Source organism: Mytilus galloprovincialis, chromosome 2, assembly GCF_965363235.1.
Source record: "Mytilus galloprovincialis chromosome 2, xbMytGall1.hap1.1, whole genome shotgun sequence".
NCBI classification, from domain to species: domain Eukaryota; kingdom Metazoa; phylum Mollusca; class Bivalvia; order Mytilida; family Mytilidae; genus Mytilus; species Mytilus galloprovincialis.
This window is the reverse complement of record NC_134839.1, coordinates 57,470,739-57,488,704: the sequence shown is the minus strand read 5'-3', so window position 1 is coordinate 57,488,704 and position 17,966 is coordinate 57,470,739. Positions and strand designations below refer to the sequence as shown.

The window sequence follows — 17,966 nt, the reverse complement described above, 5'->3', positions numbered from 1 at the left end:
GACAGTGGCAGTGGCAGTGGCAGTGGCAGTTTAGAATACAATAACTTGACCGTTTATTTGGGAACAATAAGAGAAAAGACCATGACATTAGCTATAGCAAAACTTGGCAAGCTGACCAACCAGCTGTGCAAGAAGAAAATGTTAGATTCATCTCTTCAGCTGGACAATCTCTTCAGCTGGACAGCAATGATGTTCTTGAAATATTTAAAATTATTTGATATCCGAATTTAAAGGACATGTTAAAATGGTAAAATTTTATTACCCGAGGAGCAGAAATTGTCAATTGTTAATTCCATTACAAATTATTTAGATAAAAGAAAAAAAATATAAATTGAACACTCTGAATAACTTTTATATTGTGTTGTTTTAATAATTACAAGACAGACATCGTGAAAGAACTTGGAATTTTGTAAATGTAGTGTACAAACGAAATATGATCAACTGGATAATTCATAGCCTGCATCAAGGAAATAGGAGGGTGACGCAACAAACTGAAGGATTCATACTCTGCAATCGCATAATAGGAGGGTCTGGCAATACACTGGGGGAGATTCGTAGACTGTAGCATTGATAGAGGATAGGCGGATAAAAAAATGAAGTGAAAAAATTGAGATTATTAACTATAATTGCATTAAATTTTATAAGTAATGAATTATATTTTATTATTTGTTGGAAGAAATTTCTTCCAAGAAGGAACATTAAATGAAGTGAACTATCTGTGCTAAACAAATTGAAATTAATATGTAGATGTATTACGTGTTTCTATATTTGATGGGAGAAATTTTGAATGTTTGATATTACTTGGAAGAAATTTCTTCTAACTTGAGAGAGGATGAAAATGAAGTGAACAAGTTGAGTTTATTACATTTTTTTTTTGTAACTAAAATTGCCAACTTTATTAGAAATGAATTTTTTAATTAGTTGGAAGAAATTTCTTCCAAGAAGGAACATTAAATGAAGTGAACGATCTGTGCTAAACAAATTGAAATTAATATGTAGATGTATTACATGTTTCTATATTTGATGGGAGAAATTTTGAATGTTTGATATTACTTGGAAGAAATTTCTTCCAACTTGAGAGAGGATGAAAATGAAGTGAGCAAGTTGAGTTTATTAACTAAAATTGCATATTTTATTGGAATGAAATATATTTTCTAATTTGTTGGAAGAAATTTCTTCCAAGAAGACAGGAAAGTTTTATGAAAAAAATGTAGAGAACGAATATTGCTTTCCATTTTATTAATTTATAGGTTACTGTTCTTCATTTCATTGTGATTTGAATGTTTTGTAAAATATGAATGTAAATTTAATATATATATATCCAATAAAATAATCATATTAATGATGTTTTTTCTCCATGTGTTCCCTTTGCCAGAGAAGAAATTTCTTCTTACACTATTTGTTTATGTTTACAAAAAATACCAATCAAAAGCAGAATATTAACATCCGAAATTGCAAAATTAGGTATATTCACAATAACAGCGAATTTCGACCTCTAAAAAGGACATTCTTGGATTTTCCTTTTTTATTTTGGACTCTCTTTTAAGAAGTAAGAAAAAAAATACATTTAAATTTATGTATATGTACCGTCACTAATTAATAAGTAATTATTCAGATTAGAACACAGATTTGTTTATGTAACACTAATCTTCCCTTTCAATTCTATAAATGTAAATGGCATGACCCCTTAGGGTGTTCATTTAGCAATTTGAATGTATAACAATTAAAATAACAATTCACTTATGCCCGCGTCACACTGTCCCGATTTTTATATACGATGGACACCCGAATGCGAAAATTGTAAGTTCGTACGAAGTTGGTCCCGATCTCTTTAAAATACCCAAAAGTGACCGAAGCAAGTACGATGAATAACGAAGTCTATACGAGGGTGCCGAAAGTATATACGATAGCAAAAGATGGACATACGAAGGTTAACCGAAGACGGTATTAAAGTATGATTCATAAAATGTCTTATAACTTTTGATTGAAAAGAGATACGCAAGTTCGGTTTGTTGTAAAGTCATATTCATAGGAGATTGCTTGGATAAGCATTTTTTTATTTTTTAGTATAATAGTCCAAGATATGGCCAAATAGGCTGTCCACATCTCCAAGGTCTATTTTTTAGTAACGGCAGCCATGTTTTTCGGAAAATGGCTAAGTGTGACACAATTTTTTAAGAAGATATACCATAAAGAGGATTATGGCAATGTTTCGTCAAAATCCCTTTAGTGGCTTCATACTTTTGATAACAGATAAACAAAATGGACATAATGATGTCGATAACAATCACTCTATGTTACTGACCCTGTATTTACTCTATACATTTAATTCAGCTCTCCACCTCAGGCCTTACATATAAAAAAGAAAGTGTGGTGTTATTGTCAATGAGACAACTCTTCACAAGAGACCAAATGACTGACACAGAAGTTAATCACTATAGGTCACCGTACGGCCTCATACAATGAGCAAAGCCTGTACCGCATAGTCAGCTATAAAGGCCCCTAAAGGACATGTAAAACAATTCAAACGAAAAAACTAACCGCCTGATTAATGTTAGTTTATCAACAACATACATGTACAGTGACTCTTACAGGAGGTAACATATACATCACTGTGCTTAATGTTACCCACAGCAAAAGATGGCGGACTCTTTTAACTCGTTGATATCTAATTCATACAAAATCTACCTTTTGCAACGTTTTTCATGCAGTATGTAAATATTTATAGGATTCTTGAATAACGAAATCACTTACAATTACCATTTACTAAAGCGCACTTTAGCGCAAGGCCGACTTTAAAAAATGCATGACATCCCTAACTTTTTTTTATCGAATCTCAGCAGACTGTCTGTAACTTTATTTTCAGATGTGGGTAACTTTTGATTTCAAAATCTAAGAGTTATAATTTCAACAATTAAAGGATAATAAACACTATGAAACCCCTTATTTGTAACCTTCACGGCTGTTTACAATGGTCATTCACCACCAAATGTGATTGAATTATAAATAGCATCATACTTTTTTTTTGTAAGGGTTTGTGGAACTTGATCCTGGCCATTTTTGTCTGTGTTTTCACTTTTATTGATTACTGTGTGTCTTGTAACCGTTTTTCGCTTTGGACCATGGCTTTGTCATGCTGTTTTACATTTTGGAGTTTAGTTGTCTGTTTATTTACTCACCCCTCTCTTTCATTTTTTAATGTTTATTTTGGTGATTACTCTTTGACGCGGCTCGGTATTTATACATCCCGCTAGTTAGTTATAGTGTAATGGTTGTTTTATGAATGTTTCCTAGTATGTTTTGTATTTTTCCTCTGTATAATATCAGAGATTATTAATATATTGTTTTTGTTTCTAATTAGTGGAAATGAGTGTCTTTTGAATATACTCTTTATGGCTGAACCTTTAATAATTGTCATGTGACTTTTTTTTATACATTATTACGATATGGATCAAAATAACCAAGAGAAAAGAGAACATATCCAGTAGCTATCCTGGGGTAGCCAGTATACAAAATCATATCAGAGTTTTACGGATTTATCATTATTTTTTTCAAATTATAATCCCGATTTTGTCTTTCATCAATACAATGAATTATATCATACTAGAAATCTACTTCATTTCTGATTATATATTCGATGCATTCTCAATTTTATGTTTTAACTTTATATCCACGTATATCGATTCTTTGAATGTTACGGACATCCCTATTGGTAAAATGAAAAGATTTAGGACAAGTTTTTTTGAAGTTGCAGACAGCCTAAGTCATATGTAAGTATTTTCGAAACTCGTGCTGTGATTGTTTATTTTTTAGTATTTAATCACCAGTTAAGATAAGGAGTTTCCCTAAACGATTGATACAACTTTTCAATTTGAGTGTTTTAAGTGATGCATTCATTCATGGTATTGTTATCATATAGAAGACAAATTTCGTACTGACGAAAGGCATCTCCATCTTGGGCTGTGGGTAACTTAAGTCGTTTAAGCACAGTGTACATGTTATTATAGTCATGACAGTACATTAATGTCAAAACCTGGCATTATAATGTAGTATTATGTATTAAAATGTGAATATACATGTAATAATGATAATGTACCTTCTCTTCTCTAATTTTTTGTATTGATTCATCTGATGCATGTCGATCTGTTAGAAACTGAATCACTTCACAGTAGTCATCCATTTCTTTCTGTAAAACAAAGACAAATTTCAATATGATCATTACAAATCAAGAGTAATAACAAAATTACCGAACTGATGAGCAAAAATCCAGGGCAGTAGTCAATAAATAAAAACAATCAAATTTAAAAAATCGATAAATAACGCTTATCAGGGGCAACAACTCTTCCACGGAGAAAACACATACCTTTGAATTCAATTAAATAATATTAAATCAGACCGCTGCGCAGAAATATGGAAATTCGCCAAGAACGGGAGAAAAGATGTTCCCCCTTTGAGAAACAGATAATCGTATGGAAAACTTTACTTTAGTTTTAGGGTTATGGCTGATTAAGTAATACTCAACCAGGCCTGAATTAAACATGCTTACATGTACTTCAGACTATTTCATATTCACGCCGGGTATCCTGGCACACGGAACCGCAATATCCATAGCACAGAGTTCTAGTTCTGTAGGTCAGTAGTGAGAATGTGGATCTAGGGAGTCCTCTGTTTTCAGTGATTTACGGAACCGGGATGGCACATAGAACGTGGACATGTCACAATGAATGTACACTAACTGTCTGTGTGTAAAATATAGACAGAAAGGACCGTAGGCAAATAATACTCTGTTGAGTCAGAAAATTTCAGTGCGTGAAATTTTATTTATTTTTTGCACACATCGAAACAAAGCATTTTGTTCTCAAGATACAGGAATTTACAGTTAATCCAGCTATTTTGGATAAGGGCAGAACTGTTGCATGGACCATTTGATTTTTCAGGGGGGGGGGGATTGGTTGTCTTTTCATGTGGACCCAGATTTTTTTTCCGGCAAACTTACGGCCAGGATAATTTTATCTAAGAAAAAATTAAATGGTCTGTACCTTGGAGGCCAAATTTTCTCTTTGAGCATGTTGAGATCAGTTTATTCCACCCTTCCTGGACAAATAATTTTTTCCCTCAAATTTCAGGATATTATAAATATTTATTTCCGGACAAGGCCCCCTGAAGTTAAATGGTCGGTCCTTTATTTGAACTTGAATCCGGGTCTGTTTGCTCTAATTCACGTTGCCCTAGGACCTGTTCACTCTACTTCTTGTTCGTCCTATTTCGTCCTAGGTCTGTTCACGCTGATTTTTCATACATGTTTCATATATTTTATTGTTTGTTGGAAATTTCACCAACTTTTTATCTTGTTTTTGCTGTATATTTTCTATCATTTAATTTATCTGTAAGTTATATAATCACTGTGATACAATTTTATTGTATTGTCTAACATGTCTCAATTGTTTTACATGTATATACGTTTGTGTGCTTTGTGATTTTTTTTCCCTTCATAAATTTGTTTTACTGTATTGAGACTTTAAATCAAGGTGTGCCTTGACTTATCGCGTTCTGTATTTGCTTACATTTATACATTTTATTCATTAACTCAGAGAGAACAGACACCATGTATTTCCTCTTCATATATACATGGTTTTACATTACTAATTTTTGGTGCCCTTTATAGTTTGCTGTTCCATGTGAGCCAAGGCTCCATGTTGAAGGCCCTACCTTGACCTATAATGGTTTAGTTTTATAAATTGTTATTTGGATGGAGAGTTGTCTAATTGGCACTCATACCACATCTTCCTATATCTATCATGTCTATGTATATTTATGTTACAGTGAATTTATATAATCAGGGATTATGTAGAATCCCTGATTTTTCAGGGAATATGTAGAATCACTGAAATCATTAGTAATTATATATAATCCCTGAAAATGACTGATTTTACACTCACTGAACATTTGAATGATTATTCTACAAACTCCCTAATATTATTTCAGGGATTATCAATAATTTAAGATTCCTTTGTTTGATAATTTTTTTTAATATAATAAGACAAATTAAAAATGTATAATTTTTTTCTTTCATATTCCTTTCCAAATGAGATAAATCTGCTTTTAAACACAGAAGGTGATCTTAAAGTCATATGAAACCAGTGAGTGGTGAAAAATAATGTTTATCCAATTCTTGAACCAATGCATGTATATATCATAAACTTAGAACTCTGTGCACATGGAATGCATGGTGCACGATTTTGTCATTTTTTACGCAAATATATCGTATAATTGTCAATTTTTTTTCTCTCTGTCTGTTATGATTTAACAAATACGGCTGCTCACTAAATGCCGTGTTTTAAAGCCGAAGTTTACCGATTGTCACCTTATAGTAAACAAATAACAAAAAGCATGGGTATTGAGCACGTTTTTAACATGTACAATTAGATAATTGTTTATTTTAATGACAGACCCTTGCATATTGCGATCATCAGATTTTTAAGAGGAGGGTTACGCTCAGGTCACTATGCATATGGAAAATATATCGGCGAATTGCTTCCTGGAAGCAAGCAATTAAAAATTAAAGAACCTTAGTGAGCACGCTCACATACCCCACGTCCCCACATTGTCATTGGAGAAATAAAATATGTGTAAGAAAAAAATATTGTATAAAAAAAAAAAATTGAGTCATAATTTCCTGTCAATATGCACATAGTTTGTCCTTATTATCTACAAAGTTTTTATGAAATTATGTTGTGTGGTTTCAGAGGAGTTGCGATGACAAACTGTTGCAGAAGTACATTGAAACAAATAAGTTCAAAGGGGTGCAACTCCTAGAAAAAAAATTGAATCATAATTTCCTGTCGATATGCACATCTACAAAGTATGTCCTTATTATCTGAAAAGGTTTCATGAAATACTGTTGTGTGGTTTGAGAGGAGTTGCGATGACAAAAGGTTGCAGTAGTATATTGGGCAAATATGTTCAAAGGGGCGTAACTCCTGGAAAAAAATTGAATCGTAATTTCCTGTCGATATGCACATCTACGTAGTATGTCCTTATTATCTGAAAAGGTTTCATGAAATTCTGTTGTGTGGTTTGAGAGGAGTTGCGATGACAAACAGTTGCAGTAGTACATTAAAGTAAATAAGTTCAAAGGGGCGTAACTCCTAGAAATAAAATTGAATCGCAATTTCCCGTCGATATGCACAACTACATAGTATGTCCTTATTATCTGAAAAGGTTTCGTGAAATTCTGTTGTGTGGTTTGAGAGGAGTTGCGATGACAAGAAACAGGACTGACGGACGGACTGACGGACGGACGGGTCAAAAACATTATACCCTCCGCAACCCGTTGCGTGGGGTATAATAAGTAAACTTCTTCTAAATGTGGACAAATTACAGAATTTCCCTCAGAAAAAAGTATATGTACATAAGTTGTATAATGATACATGTAACTATCCATTTAGTTATAAAAAACATATGCATGAATTTTTTTTAATTTGAGGTTTCTTATGACTTTAAAGATATAACTAACACAGGGTTTTTAGAAAAAATTGAAGACTTCAATATTAAAGTATTTTTAATTGCTAACGAACCTAGGGCAAACGAAATCCATGGGGGAACGAACTCACCGCAAACTGACCTAGGCCAGGGCAAGCATGTAACTAGAGTGAAACGGTCCTGTTACCATTTAACTTGAAATGCGGGGGTGAGGAGGGGGGATTTGATTTATTTTTCTCAGTAAGAATAAGGATTTATAACGTTGGTGAGATCATGCCAGAACATTTAATTATTCTTTGAGGTGGCATTATTATTCTGTATGAAAGATATTTTCATACAGCATAATGCCACCTCAGAAAAGATCCTCTATCAAATTAGTCTTTTTCTAGTCCAAATAATTATGACGTCTAGCAAGGCTATTTTAAATTTTTTCTCTGGGACACCTTCCTAAGGCAAGGCTATTTTAATTTTTTTCTGGGACGCCTTCCTACGTCATAGCAAGGATTTATATAGTATTAAAGACAATACAAATCATTGGTGATCATGGTGATAGGAAATCGTCCCAGAAAAAAAAAATTAAAATAGCCTTGCCAGACGTCATAGACGTAGGAAGGCGTCCCAGAAAAAAAAATTAAAATAGCTTTGCCAGACGTCATAATTATTTGGACTGATCTTTTTCGTGAAAATTGTTTGTTTCGGAATTTTAAACAAAAGCCCCCCCCCCCCCCCCTGTTTTAGATTTAAATAGTCGGTCCTTTATAGAACTGAGTATGGCTGATCACTTAACATCTTGAATGTGTCGAAGTGACTGCAATCTTTCTGCAAAAATAGTGGTGAAAACGCTATATTCTAACATGTCTTTACGTCTTACCTAGTTCATGGGAAGTATAATAAAGGGGAAAGATACGAACCTTATTGTATGTGTATAATACCTCCTACTAAGGAGCATCACCATATAATAAGGTATGCTGTAGAGGAGGACATATTAGCACATTGTTTCGGCCGTGACAGATTAATGTGAGCATTTGCCTATATAGTTTCAAAGACAGGCCGTGACGGGTCTTTCTAACAGAAAGTTAACCATCCCAAAACATAAATAAACAATACAAGACGGCCATCATGACCATGCTTGCCGCATAATTAAATGCATGCATGTTATGGTCCCATTAAAACAAGAAATGAAACATACAAAACAAAACACTTTGAAATAAAATAAGAATTTGAGTAATACACTAAAAGAGAAATAACTTTATAAGCCCCATATACCATATATATACGAACCCATATACATTGACACTCACCACAGGCACTTGTCTCATAATTTTTTTACTATATACTTAATAAGTGCCTGTGACACTAACCAAACAAAAAAAATCCCTTTTCAAAGCTATTATATGTATATCTTTTTTTACCAAGAGTTGATGGAAATCGTTCTTATATATCATATCTCCTAACTATATTGAGGGTCTATATTTTTGACTGAAATAGTTTAGGTACATCGCAAAATATGCATATTGGTATAAGAAGTAATTCATGCCATATCCTGGAGCTCCTTCATTACGATTAATAGGACGGAATTGTAATCCTAACGAAAGAGTATTGGAAGTCAGATAACGTTATTGAACATGGACGTGCAATCGTCAGTACCTAGATGACAGGGGATCTACAGTATATGAATTTTTCGTCGCCGCGGATTATTGGCCCAAAACAGTGAGTGCTTTTAATAATATAATAAAATCAATAAAATGCTTTATAAAATACTTCTGAAGGAATTAAACGATCGTGTTCGTTTACAGTATGACTTCTAAGGTTATTAATTTCTATGTCATTTGGTCTCTTGTGAAGAGTTGTCTAGCCGTATTTGGCACAACTTTTAGGAATTTTGGGTCCTCAATGCTCTTCAACTTTGTATTTGTTTGGCTTTTCAACTATTTTGATCTGAGCGTCACTGATGAGTCTTATGTAGACGAAACGCGTGTCTGGCGTATAAAATTATAATCCTGGTACTTTTGATAACTATCATTGACAATTACACCACATCTTCTTTTTTATAATTACCATATAAAAAAAGAAGATGTGGTGTAATTGCCAATGACACAATTCTTCACAAGAGATCAAATGACATAGAAATTAACAAATGCAGGTCACCGTACGGCCTTCAACAATGAGCAAAGCCCATACCGCATAGTCAGTTATAAAAGGCCCCGAAATGACAAATGTAACACAATTCAAATAAGAAAACTAAGGGCCTAATTAATGTATAAATAAATGAACGAAAAACAAATATTTTGGTTTTATGTGTTACATATTTGTTTGAATTGTTTTACATTGTCATATCGGGGCCTTCTATAGCTGAGTATGCGGTATGGGATTTGCTCATTGTTGAAGGTCGTACGGTGACCTATAGTTGTTAATTTCTGTGTCATTTTTGGTCCCTTGTGGGGAGTTGTCTCATTGGCAATCATACCCCTCTTCTTTTCTATATGTAACACAACAACAAACGACAACCACTGAATTACAGGCTCCTGACTTGGGACAGGCACATACATACATAATGTGGCGGGGTTAAACATGTTAGCGGGATCCCAACCCTCCCTTAACCTGGGACAGTGGTGTAACAGTACAAGTTCAACATAAGACATGTTTGTTTGGTGTAAAAATTGACTAATTGACGAATTTGTGAAATTGCTTCACTCACATATTGCCATACAGATTTCTTACCCGTATCATATATTCCTATGTGAATGCACCTATAATAGTGAAACATCCTTATCACATCAAATATTGGAAGTAACTTTCCGTGCTTCTTTATCATGCATATCGAGTGAACAGTCATTCAAACAAGCTTTGAAACAGACAAATCATACTTACTCCTTCCGCCGGGTTGCCTGCCACCTCTTGATCCGCCATTTTGTTATCAGTTAACACGTGATAACTAGCAATCCGAGATCTCGATATAACAGTTTCGTTTTCTCGAGATAACGATATAATAATCCGAGATCTCGATATAACAGTTTCGTTTTCTCGAGATAACGATATATTTTTTATCGAGATCTCGATATATTAAACCGAGATAACGATTTAATAATCCGAGATCTCGATATAACAGTTTCGTTTTCTCGAGATAACGATATATTAAAGTTTCGTTTTCTCGAGATAACGATATAATAATCCGAGATCTCGTTATAACAGTTTCGTTTTCTCGAGATAACGATATATTTTTTATCGAGATCTCGATATATTAAACCGAGATAACGATTTAATAATCCGAGATCTCGATATAACAGTTTCGTTTTCTCGAGATAACGATATATTAAAGTTTCGTTTTCTCGAGATAACGATATAATAATCCGAGATCTCGATATAACAGTTTCGTTTTCTCGAGATAACGATATAATAATCCGCGATCTCGATATAACAGTTTCGTTTTCTCGAGATAACGATATATTTTTTATCGCGATCTCGATATATTAAACCGAGATAACGATTTAATAATCCGAGATCTCGATATAACAGTTTCGTTTTCTCGAGATAACGATATATTAAAGTTTCGTTTTCTCGAGATAACGGTATAATAATCCGAGATCTCGATATAACAGTTTCGTTTTCTCGAGATAACGATATATTTTTTATCGAGATCTCGATATATTAAACCGAGATAACGATTTAATAATCCGAGATCTCGATATAACAGTTTCGTTTTCTGGAGATAACGATATATTTTTTATCGAGATCTCGATATAACAATTTCGTTTTCTCGAGATAACGATATATTTTTTATCGAGATCTCGGTAAAACGGTAATGTTTTATCGTGATCTCGAATTAAAAAAAATATTTTCTAATGTTTTGTGTGTCCCCTTACGGCTTCCGTAGAAAAGTGATTTTCAATGATATATAGTAAAAATTTAAACTTTGATATGAACATTATTTTGTTAGTATAATAACCGTTAGAAACTGCAAAAATGGACGAAGAAAATGAAAGAGGGTACAGTAGTGTCGAAAGTAAAACCGGAAAGGGATATGTAACAATTGATGAAAGTCGAAAAATTATTAAAAGGAGTAAATCTCAACCGACAGGTAATATAGGCTATGTGTAACTGCTTAACAAAACCATACTAAGTATGAAAATAATTTTAGGTTACAAGTTATTAATTAATTATTATAGACTTATCATAAGCTTTACAATTTAAAATCTATATGAAGTTCATATAACAGTTTGCATATAATAGTTAATTAATTACGACCACAACGTCATGATATGCTAAATGTTAACAAACATGAAAAAAACAACACGCAAATACTATTTATCTTGATGGCCTCAAAATGAATTGTTTATTTTATGGAAAGGATTTGTACCTTTAGCAAGAATAACATTACCCCGGAACGAAATCAAGGGCGGGTTATCGCACGCATGGAAAGGTAAGTGATGCAGATCCTATCGAGACTGGCTATGCGGTATAAATGGTCTTTGCGCATTGTTGAAGGCCGTTGGGTTATCTGAAGTCGTTAATTTTTGTGTCATTTGATCTCGTGTGAAGAGTTGGGTGATTGAGACAGCTCTTCACAAGAGACCCGATAAAAGAATGCTATGAAAATCGTCTACCTTGACTGAGAAAAAAAAAAACGATCCATCGGGTGCAGTATAAAACTTTGATGAGTAATACACCTACTTTAAGTATGTTGGCTAACTCGTCTGTGGCTGCTTAGCCCATATTTTTTTTTTAAAGAATCTGTTTTCCGATGAAAAATTCTTGGCAATATCTGTTAGTCTAAAATTTATCCCTAGGTTGCATAGATTCGGGGTAGTTAGGAGCTTAACTGACATACAGTATTCACACTTGCCACGATTGAGGAGTCTTGATTCACGTCAATGTCTATTAACCTAATATACCGTGAAAAATTTCGCGACAATATTAAGTTTTGCTCAAAATAATTCAAAAACAATATCTTTCTGAAAGATCAAGATACTGAATTGTGTGAACTTCAAGATAACCAAATATTTGAGTACTGTACAGTCATGATTAGCATGACGTGGTTCATAAAGGAAATTCTCTCAAGAAACTTATCTGTTAGAGTAGTTATTTCTCTCTTGAAAAAACTAGCTATTCATAATTACATGTATTTATTACCCATCACAACTTCACCACCGACAATTAATACATGTTTAACGTGTCACGTAATGTTTAGACCCGCTTGCATTTGTATCCCAAATTCTTACTGTATGTATATTTGACTTATACAAGGCGGTTGCTGATGCCATCGTGGGTAAATTGGCGCATAAACATTATAAAGTTTAGTTTAAAAAGTGAAGCTTAGCCATCAGGTATATGCACTTTAGAGTAAGGTTGACTTAAAAAATAAAAAGTGGGGTGTGAATTCGAAGTGATAAGGATTTTTTAATACTAAATATATAGTATCAAGTGATCGGGATTTTTCCATTTCACTGTATTGATTTGAAAACATAAATACATTTAAACAATATAAAACAGATATATATTCCAAGATTGTATATGACAGTGATTATCCATTCGTTTGATGTGTTTGAGCTCTTAATTTTGCCATTTGATCAGGTATTTTCCGTTTTGAATTTCCTTCGGAGCTCAGTAGTTTTGTGATTTTACTTTTTATATATAGCAATATCACAGCACATTAACTAAATGACCATTGAGTATTGTTTGCATGAAGATAACATTTACTTCCACTTCTGAATATTTTTTGTTCAACATTCCCACACCATAACCGAGTACCGCTACTGTAGATACAATAATCTTGTTATAGATACCAGGATTCAAATGTTGTATGCCAGACGCTAGTTTCGTCTGCAAAAGACTCATTAGTGATGCTCGAATAAAAAAAAATGAAAAAAGACCAAAATTAAGTAAAAGGTTAAAGAGCATAGAGGGTACAAAATTACGAAAGGTTTTGCCAAATACAACCAATGTAACCTTTTCCGTAGATAGAACATTCTTAGTATTATAAAAAATTCAAAGTCTTGTAATAAAATATTGTAAAATTATGTTCATGCTAATAATAGAAGTGATACAATAGGGGAAGAACCTCCGGTGGTTTTGCATAAACTCATAAGAAATACCAGGATTAAAACTTTGAACTTCAGACGCAAGTTCCGATCGCATATGATCTTTGTTGTAATTCAAAATTGTTATTGCTAACGTGTACATTAGATTGAAGATATGAATGATTACATTTTTACATTGTGTACAACATATTTTAAACTGTGTTACATGTTACATATGTATTACTTATATATAATAGGATAAGATTCCTTTACCCAAAATACATTTAAGATTTAGGGACACGAGAACAAGATTATTTTAATAATGAATTGACCCTAATTTCGGACCCAGTTCATAGTTCACTTAAAACAAATATTTTGAAAAGGACCTTCAAATACTTTAAAGGAAAATTCTTGTATTTTAAATATCATTTCGTTCTAATTTTTATTCCAATATTTGATCATACTTGTGAAATTCATACTGTACTATTCAAGAAACAAAACAAAAATCGTCCTAAATTAGTCATTTTTTTCTGACTGATTAAAAAAAATTCCCTTTTTCTCACAGGTCATATAGTACTGATAGGATCAATATAAAAACAAAATACACATTTTATCAGTAACAATGTTAAGAACAATATTCGGGTTGAACAGAATAGGAGCTAAACGTAATTACTACTGTTGTCATTTCTATCTTTATCTTTTATCAATATAAGTTTTATTGTTGTTGTTGTTGTAACCAACACATTTTATTAGCCCATTATTATAATTCAGTCGAATACTATATATATTTTCTTTACTTTATATTAAACCAAATGATACTGTAAACAGTTATTGTGCATAACTTACTAATATTCATGTTAACTTGATTATGAATTTCAGAAATATTTGTACGGACAACGTTAATTAGATTTCTTATATTTACAGGTGAAAAACACAAGAAAAAAACATTCAGCACACGACGAAAGATGGATAAAAACACAAGAAGACATTTCATCACACTACTGGATACAAATCCTGATAGTTTTTTACAAGAACTGTCGTCCGGAATCAAAGCGAATTCAAACGAAAAAGTCCGCGAACTGCTCACTATAATGGAAAACAAATGTAGTCCTTTACACTGCATGAAACAATACCGCGAAGGTGAAGATAAAAGTGAGACTTTACTTCATATGGCCGTAAAATACGAAGATGATTTTGATATTATAAAGAGAATAATTGAATTATGTCCAGATTTGCTGTCTCTGGCAAGGGAAACGTCCGAAAACTACCAAGGACAAACACCACTTCACATTGCGATAACTAGAGGCGATGATAATGTAACAGAATTATTGCTTTCGTCGTCGAATTTAGAATCGGAGAGAAAGCAGTATTCAAGTCGGACGAAATTAACTATGATTAATACACCGGCAGTTGGCAGGATATTTGCTAATACGGTAATGATGGGTGAACTACCATTAAGTGTTGCGGCTTTGACTTTCAACGAGACAATCGTGGATCTCTTGTTAGATCATGGTGCTAATATGCATTCTGAAAACAGTTGTGGGGACACTGTTTTACATTCTCTTGTAAAATACGCTGCTGTTTATCCAAACAAAATCGACAATGTTATTAACATGTTTACATACCTTATCGAGAGGATGAGAGAGAATAATACGAGTCATGGTCGATACCAAGGCATTGATACCGACATTTTCTTAAAAGAAGATTCATATGTTTGGTTTTTGAAAAATGACGAATTTCTAACGCCATTACAACTATCCGCTAAACTAGGAGTCGTTGAAATTTTCCAATTTATAATTAATCTTGAAAACGTCTATTCCTTTGTAAGCACACATGACGGACTGTTTGATGTAAAATTGTATGATATCACCGAAATTGATACGGTTGCTAATCACCACGTGGCATCGACTACTACTGGAAACGAAGGCTACGGAAGTAAAAAGGTTTCCAGAAATATTGACGGTGTTTCTCGTACAAGTATCAAGTCAAAAACAAATTGCAACCCTTTTAAATGTAGTCAGTTTGATAATCCAGAAACTGAGTCAATTTTAGAAATGATGTTTGATTTCGACTACCAGAGTCATTCTGCCTTCAGAATAATTGAAACGATACCAGTAAAGAATATAATTCTTGAAAAATGGCAGAAGTTAAGGTATATTTATTTCATTTGGGGCTTTCTGCATGTGTTAATGACCGTGTTTTTAACCATGGAAATAGTCATCAGGTCCGAGTTATATGCCCTCAAAACTGCTTCAAACACAAGTACACTCGAAATAACTGTTCCGGATGCATCAAAGAGTTTTGCTGAATTTGTGTCCTGGATGAGTGTCGTTCTTGGTGGTGGAGTTTATTGCTTAATGGTTCTTTTGTTGCTGATTGCAAAGAAAAGGAGACCGAATACGCTTCGATATATTTTTCATAACTTAGGATACGTATTCTTTTTAATCGCGTTTTCTGTAAGTTTATTTGTTGACTTTTTCATGACAAGAACCAAAAGCACACATGACAATATTGCTTTAATACTAGCCGTAATTGCTGGTTGGTGGTTTTCCGTATTTTTCTTACGAGCTATCCGGCTATTTAGTTTTTTCACAGAAATGATCCGAAGAGTCATTATAGGAGATCTTTTGCGATTTTCAGTCATTATTTCGTTTATGTTGTTTGCATTTACCGCAGGCATGTATGCCGTCTTTGTCGGTGCTGTTAGATTAGATCAGCAAACTTCTGCATACGAGGAAGCTGTTACTGAACACTTTAGTAGTTTTGGAGGTGCCATGTTAACTATGTTTAAACTAATGTTAGGTTTGGATGATTTTGGAGTTTTAAATCAAGCCAGAATCCCAGGTTTAGCAATAGCGCTTTACATAGTGTTTGCTTTGCTTACTTACGTGCTATTAATAAATTCACTTATAGCCATGATGTCACAGACATGCGCAGTGGTTCTTGAAGATAGATACCCACAATGGCGACTGCAACAACTTTCTGTCGTGTTATTCCTAGAAGATCTATTTTGTTTATCTTGCATTCGATATTTATTTGGATCCCCGGGAACAGAGAAAGAAATTCGTGGATTTGACCCAGTTTCAAAGCAAAATAAAATTTACAGTCGATACTTTTTAAAAATACATTCATTACAAACAACATATGCTTCAGAGGAAGATCGAGAAGCTATGAAAAAGACGGTGAAAGAAAAAGAGCCAATCAGAATGGACGGATCGTTACGGTCTGATCAAGGAACATTAAATTATCTTTTGAAAACAGGATATTCACCGTCCATTCGTAGACGAACAACACGTAGAATGAACCGACCTGAAATGGAAACGCCAGCTATAAGCATTGATGATGTAAGTAGTTCACACCGAAAGAAATCACCGAGAAGAAATAAGCATCTCAGTAGAGTGAGAGAGGAAGAGGAAATAATTACAAAACAGTCGGCTGCAAAGTTAGGTTCCGAACCAGATTTGATTAAGTCAGAAAAATCGCCTCAGAGCAGAAGGCGAAGATACCATTCGGAAAACATGCATGAAAAGGAAAATAGAAAATCGCCGTCTGTTGCTTCAGTGGCGAGTGATTATACGCGGTCAGATGGACTACTTACTCCCGTCGAAAATAAATTGCATGTTCATGGTCATTTTAACAGTTGCCCTGAAAGAAAAGAACTTTTCATTCCGAATGGATATCCCCACGTTGATATAGAACCATATCCTCATGCAAGTGAATGAATCATACGTTCGATATGAAAGAAAGTTTTAGACATGGTTAAAGATTAATGAATCCAGTTATTAAAGTACGTAACAAACATTTTGAAATTTATGCCAATGGGCAAATATCTGAAAGCCTGAACTTTTATCTTTACTTTCATATTTTTTTTAACTCTCAAATTCTTTAAGAAAATAATTTGTTTCAGAAGGGACGTGAAAATTAGGGAAGAGAAATAAAAACAAAATTGAGTTGTAATAAAATTGAGAATGGAAATGGGGAATGTGTCAAAGAAACAACAACCCGACCAAATAAAAAAACAACAGCAGAAGGTCACCAACAGGTCTTCAATGTAGCGAGAAATTCCCGCACCCGGAGGCGTCCTTCAGCTGGCCCCTAAACAAATATATACTAGTTCAGTGATAATGAACGCCATACTAATTTCCAAATTGTACACAAGAAACTAAAATTAAAATAATACAAGACTAACAAAGGCCAGAGGCTCCTGACTTGGGACAGGCGCAAAAATGCGGCGGGGTTAAACTTGTTTGTGAGATCTCAACCCTCCCCCTATACCTCTAACCAATGTAGAAAAGTAAACGCATAACAATACGCACATTAAAATTCAGTTCAAGAGAAGTCCGAGTCTGATGTCAGAAGATGTAACCAAAGAAAATAAACAAAATGACAATAATACATAAATAACAACAGACTACTAGCAGTTAACTGACATGCCAGCTCCAGACTTCAATTAAACTGACTGAAAGA

General features: G+C 33.6%; 1 protein-coding gene across 5 annotated transcripts in view; it reads left to right on the top strand.

The window, feature by feature from the left end:
- The window catches only part of LOC143063934 (transient receptor potential cation channel subfamily V member 5-like), a 66,275-nt gene extending 48,825 nt beyond the window's left edge, over window positions 1–17,450 (top strand). For 4 of the 5 annotated variants that reach the window (XM_076236386.1, XM_076236388.1, XM_076236389.1 and 1 more), the window contains one exon: window positions 14,424–17,450. In XM_076236386.1, the coding sequence (XP_076092501.1) occupies window positions 14,424–17,221 (2,798 nt within the window). In that variant the 3' untranslated portion in view covers window positions 17,222–17,450. Of the gene's footprint in view, window positions 1–11,382; window positions 11,561–14,423 lie in introns of those variants that run through there. The other variant, XM_076236385.1, reaches the window with a different exon arrangement.
- The last annotated feature ends 516 nt before the right edge of the window (window positions 17,451–17,966 follow it).